Below are 6,254 nucleotides of genomic sequence, written 5' to 3' on the forward strand. Positions count from 1 at the left end.
ATTTCCTTGGCAATTTCTTCATCTTTTTGTTGCAGTAAAAATTGTGCCTTTGATTCGTAGTTCTTCAGAAGCAAGGTGATTTGCTGTTTCCTCTGTTCTTGCAACGCCAATCTTAATCTTTCATTCTGTTGTTTAGCGCACATATATATATATATATATATATATATATATATATATATATATATATATATATATCAATCTATTATCAGTCTTTTTATTTAACGCGGAAATGTGAGGAAATAAAACAAAGAAAGCACCTTTCTATCTCACCAAAAGATAGTTTCTAACCTGTAAACTGATTAACTGATTAATCTCCTTGTTTTGCTTCACAATCTGCGAAGCCACATTCGGAGAAAACGACGCCATTGATTGATCTCGTGCACGTAATGATCTGCTGTTTAAGTAGAAATCTTGTGGCCTATTATGTAACGGTTGCAATTGCATATTGGGGAGTTGTCCCTGTTGTTGTTGTTGTTGGTGGTGGTGGTGGTGCTGCTGCTGCTGCTGCTGCGGCGGATTGAGACAAAACTTACGGACTCCACAACCATTATCTACCAAAAGATCCTGTGAACCGCCCAAAGGAAACCCAAGATTCTCTGTATACATTTGTGCTTGAATAGCCATCCTATATATATATTCTTCTCTACCCAGAAAAAAAGGGCAAAAAAAAGGGGGCCTACGAGCCTCCAACTGTAACCAAAAAGGAGAACAGCAACCCTTTGTGCTCAGCACCCCACCGAAACAGCATCAGCAACAACCGAGAGAGATAGAGGTAGATGATACTGGGGTTGGGTTGCAGTTGTAAAACCAAAAAAAAAAAACTTATAGCATTCTTCTTGAATTGAATGGCTTTGGAAGGTTGGCAAAACCTATGATGCCTTGCTTTGTTGTTTGTTTGCTGAGATGGTGGGCTGAGGCTTTTAAGTTTTTTGTTCGGAGGAAGATGATGATATCAGAGAGAGAAGCAAACAAAAACAAGAAAACGAAAGAAAAGAAAGGTGGTGGAAAGGGTGGCTGGATTTGGTGGCATTTATATCAACATATTGAGGGTGATGGGATTTATTTACCTGCGAAATTGGCGAATAGATAATTCTCCTAAGTAGCATTATCATATTTGAATTAAGCAGTAACTGAAGAAAAAAATGAAAAAAAAAAAAAAAGAGGAGGTGGGATTTTCATTTACCTGCCTAAGGATTCTAGTCTCTCTCTCTTCACTCACTTTCCCATATTTTTCCCTGTTGTTTCTTGTGGGCTGCAATGGCATTAAATTAAAGAAGATTAAAGAAAGAGAGAAGGAAAGAGAAGCCAATTTCCCATGGAAGAAGAGATGTGAAAAAGGAAAAGGCAACAGGTAAAAAAGGCAGAGAAGTAAACGTAAACGACGTAGCCATGCAGATTTTGGGTGGGTCAGAGATTCCAGAGGCGCTTCCTTTTCAAACGTGAGAAAGAAAACAAATTCCAATTCAATGATAATAATATACCGTCACCAACCGGCCCAAATTTTTCAGCGACTCGTCCCTACGTGATTCGGTCAGTTTTCTTTTTCTTTTTTTCAGTTTAGTTTATTTGGGAGTCTCAGATTTGTCAGTTTTTCGTCATCTGCCAAGGCTAAAGAATAGGATAACCACTTTTCTGTTTCCTTTCCCTTCTTCTTTTCCTAATTTTCCAGTCAATCTTTTCCCATAACTACACACGTTGATGTTTTCCATAAAAAAAGGGGGCCGTAAATGCACATTAGGTAAGTCCATTTTCCATAGGGGAGGTTTCTGACAATTTCACTAAGCTCCCTCCCTTAGTCCCTTGTCATTTAAAATGATAATTTTACCCTTAAATATTTTAATGAAATTCTCTTGTTTGGTAAGCTTATACTTAGAATGAGTTTTAAAATTATTTTTCATTAATTTTCCTTCTTATTCCTTTTTTTTTTATTTTTCTCCAATAAAATTGTAAAACTACCACTATTGCTTCTAGTTTCTATTGTAACAAAATGTTGAACTAATAATTTTTTTGACGAGTTAATTTTATATATAATCCAATATTTTTGTTGATCTTTGTTTTCTATTTTTTTGTACTAAAATTAATAATAAATAAAAAAGAAATGGCCCAAAATCACTACTAAATTATGATAATCCCACTATTTGAAAAATTTATAAACTCTAATTGAATTATTTCAACATTTCTATTTTATCTTATAAATCTAAATTCATAATAAAGTACCATCAAAAGTATCTTATCATAATAATAAAATTATTATTATAGTTGTTTATCAAATAGTAAGTATGGACATGAAAAATTTGGCATATTTTTCTTATTATTATACTAGACCATCTTATAATTATATAGAAAAATAAATTAAAACTCATTACATAAGGGCATTTTTGGGTATTTATTTAAAACATTGACCAAGTCAATATTATTTTAAGGTTTTATTACTAAAACTATCAAATCAAGACAGGTAAGTATAATTTTCTAAACCTCAGAGGAGCTCAGTGTAATTGTCAGAAACTTCAGAGGAGGTTTCTGAAATTATCCCTTTTCCACATTGGCATAATGGCATTCCCATTTCGTGTCCTGCTGGAGAAGCAAATGTGAATTTAACTTTGCTAATCATTACTAATTCCACATCATAATAAGATTACCATAAAGGTTAACCAATAATTAACGAAGGAAGCATCTTATGACCCATATGTTTCCCCTTCCTTCACGGGCAATAAATGGTAGTAGTAGCAGTAGTTGTTGTTGTACATATTTTACTTGAAGCGTTTTGCTATCATTCAAACCAAAAATAGTAGGTGTATCTTAGAATATCGAGCAAAGTGCCTAGAAAGGAATCCTAATCTTTTCGAAAATTAACACTTTTAAAAAGCGTAGGAGATTTTTTTATTATATTAGGAAGAGATTTTGGGAAATGACATTAAAATGGGGTGACGAGGATTGGATTGACTTTCGAGGAAATTTTCTTGACAACGCATTTTATTTTATGGTCGTTCAAAGGTGTTATGGGCAGCATTTAATGCCTTTCTTTTCAAGTCCAACCTGCTTCTTCCTTTCATATACTATTCATTATTCGTCACAGGCTCTTTTTTTTTTTTCAATTTAACTTTTTCTGAGGATTATCCACGTTGCTGTTACGTTTATCTGGTAATGCAAGCTGGCAAATGACACATTATTTTTACAACTCAATCAACCGCGCAATGTTTATATAGTACTATATGGATCACAATTTTAAAGTTTTTCTTTCCTTAACTCTCGTAGCAAAATAATTTTTTGTTATTTAAAAAAAAGGAATAAAATATAGAGTAAAAAATTTGGGAGTTCTTAAACTATTGCCGTTATCAACTTTTGGTCCCTCATCTAAAATTTGTTTACGATTGGCCCTTAAACAATAAAAAATGCATACTTTGAGGACTTCCGATGACTTTAAACACAAATCTGACCGGATTTAAAGGGCATCTTTGTCTGTTCATGTTTGAACCCTCGGGACCAGCAACTAAAACCCTAAGAATAGATTAAAAGATGCAACTCTTCAATTTTTAAGCAAACCAAACTCGAATCTTCGGAAATCCTTTCCAAAAATCCAGTTTTAACCATAACAAAAACGCATTTCTTGTTGAAATTTCATCTAAAGTATAAGAATGGCTAGATAATCTTTCAATTACAGCTATTGAAGGTTGCATGGGAAAAATTCTGTATTGAAAGCTACGGATCGATAGAGAAATGGATTGGATAATCAGAAGAAGGGATACATATTTTGATCCATATCTCGTATACGGTAATGTGCCTCTCGATTTGTAAGCTTATATCGTTGGGGTTTGCGTGTGTAATTGTTGTGTTATTATTGAAAGATTTGGGGCTGTTTCTTAGATGCTAGTTGATAGGGGTTTAGATATAGTGGAGGTTAATTAAATTAATTGGATGGAAACAAGATCTGAGAGTTTTGTCCTGTTGGTCGGTTGCATGGGGTCCTACTATATCTATGGTCCATTTTTAGTGTACTGAAAATAGTAACTTAATGAAATTTCTGGTATAGAGTTTGACAAAAAATAGTTGATGTTGCATGGGCAGTTGTTTATTAGCAATTTTGCTGCTTATTTTTACTACTCTATGAATATAGTGATTTTTTTTTTAATTTGATACATGATTGTGCAAAACATGGGAGTGAATATTTTACTATTAGATTGCAGTATGGGGGGCCTATTTAATGGTTCAGATTACAGATTTTATATTGGTGGTGAAGTTGATCATGTAGATTTGTGTGATGGTGATAGAATGTCAGTACTTGAGATTAATAGAATGTTAAAAAAACGGGGCTATGGGGAAGAGGAAGCTGTGTTGTACTATTACCTTGAGCCGACAAGTGTTCTATTTGATGGACTAAGGCAATTGCAAACTGATCAACATGTTAACCAGTACTGTAGTTGGGTACAGGAATATAAGGTGATGGAAGTTTATTGTGACCATAAAACCATTGAAGAGGTATTGAAAATGCAACTCAATGAGCCAGTAGAGACATATGCAGCACCACAAAAATCTGGTGTTTTGATAGAAAAAATAGATGATGAGGGCAAAGTTATAGAGGAGCCTTGTACTAATATGGTATTAACAAAAAAGCCTTTGAATGCTAGAATTCGAAATCAGAAAAAAAAAAAAAAAAGTGGTGCAAGTGTAAGTGAAAATTTAACAGAAAAACAGGTCCAGAAAGACATGCTTAAACAAAAGATTCCAACTTCACAAGCTGAAATTGAAAGTGGCAAACAAAAGACAACAGCTAAGACAATGGGAGAGGTAGGTACTAGTAGGGGTAGAAACAATGATGATGCTGATGACACGAGCAGCAGCTCAGATGATGAGCAGTTCAGTGCTGATGATAATTTCTGCAGAGATGACTTGATGTTTGAGGATACAAGCAGTATAGATGAAATAGAAAATGGCCAGCAATCTGTGGGAAGCTAGCAGTAGGAGCCTAAAATGGAAAATGCGACTGGACTTCCAACATTCCTACCCAATAATCACAAAAGAAAGGCAGAAAGAATAGAGCAAGACAGCCTGCAACTTTTGGTTCAAAAACCATAGATGTTAGAGCTGCATTTGCTGGGGACAAAATAGATGATCAACTAGATAGTGGTGAAGAGTCATCCGAGGAAAGGGGAGGACATATCCCTAAATTCATTGACTTTATCCCAGAGAGGGACATGAAGAATCCAAAATTCTTTAAAAGGCAAAGATTTGCTGATAGCAGGGAGTTCAAAGAAACTCTTAAAAACTATGCAATTGTTAATGGTAAACCTGTGAAGCTTTGCAAAAATGAGAAAAAGAGTTAGAGCAAAATGTAAGCCCCCCCTGTAGGTGGTTTCTTTTTGCCTTAACAGTAAACTGTCTAGGCACAAATGACTTAGTGGTGAAGTCAATCTATGATAAGCATGAAAATTGTGGTCATGCTTGGAAGAATAGAGCTATTATCTCAAAGTGGTTGGCAAATAGGTATGAAGAGAGATACATTTCTAACCTACAACTGCCTGTGAAAGAGCTAATACAAACGGTTGATGAAGAATATAGGTCCAAAATCACTATAGCAGTGGCATATAAGGCAAAAGCATTAGCTATTGAAACTGTGAAGGGTTCAGCTGAAACTCAGTACAAACTTCTGGGTAGGTACTCTGAGGAGTTTAAAAAAACTCATCTAGGTACAACAACTGAAATTATGTTCACTCCATTCAGAAAACCTGATGGTAATCCAACATTTATGCGATTTTATTGCTGTTTAGGACCACTTAAGCGGGGATTTTTCAGTGGCTGCAGGCCACTAATTGGTCTTGATGGTTGTCACATTAAAGGAACTTATTGTGGTTAATTACTAACAACCATGGGTGTTGACCCTAACAATGGATGGTGGCCCATTGCATAGGCAGTTGTTGAAAAAGAAGTTGGAGAGCAATGGAAATGGTTCCTTCAACTCAATTGCTGATGACCTGAATATTGAGAATCAATATTACTACACCTTCATTTCTGATCAACAAAAGGTAAGAATATCAATATACTTTGAGTGTTAACAATTGTTCCAATAAAAATGATATTTTTCATGTTTATCAGTTTGAGTGTTGACTCATGTTTTTTACCTTTGTAAAAGGACTGGACAGAGTTATGTCTGAGATAGTTCCTGGGAGTGAGCATAGATATTGTGTACAACATATGTACAGAAATTTTAAAAAGAAACATCCGAGCAAAACTTTAAAGGCCTAGATGTGGAGATAGCT

General features: G+C 34.8%; 1 protein-coding gene across 1 annotated transcript; it reads right to left on the minus strand.

Annotated features, from left to right (window-relative positions):
• Positions 1 to 11: 11 nt before the first annotated feature.
• Positions 12 to 978, minus strand: LOC140014024 (uncharacterized; the record flags this gene model as incomplete). The annotated part of the gene is made up of 2 exons (XM_072064312.1): positions 289 to 978; positions 12 to 125 (listed from the first exon to the last, which is right to left on the minus strand). Coding segments are annotated over exons 1-2 (450 nt in total), but the record flags the coding sequence as incomplete, so codon positions are not given.
• Between the last annotated feature and the right edge of the window lie 5,276 nt (positions 979 to 6,254).

This window comes from Coffea arabica, chromosome 9c (genome assembly GCF_036785885.1).
Source record: "Coffea arabica cultivar ET-39 chromosome 9c, Coffea Arabica ET-39 HiFi, whole genome shotgun sequence".
In the NCBI taxonomy this organism is placed as follows: Eukaryota; Viridiplantae; Streptophyta; class Magnoliopsida; order Gentianales; family Rubiaceae; genus Coffea; species Coffea arabica.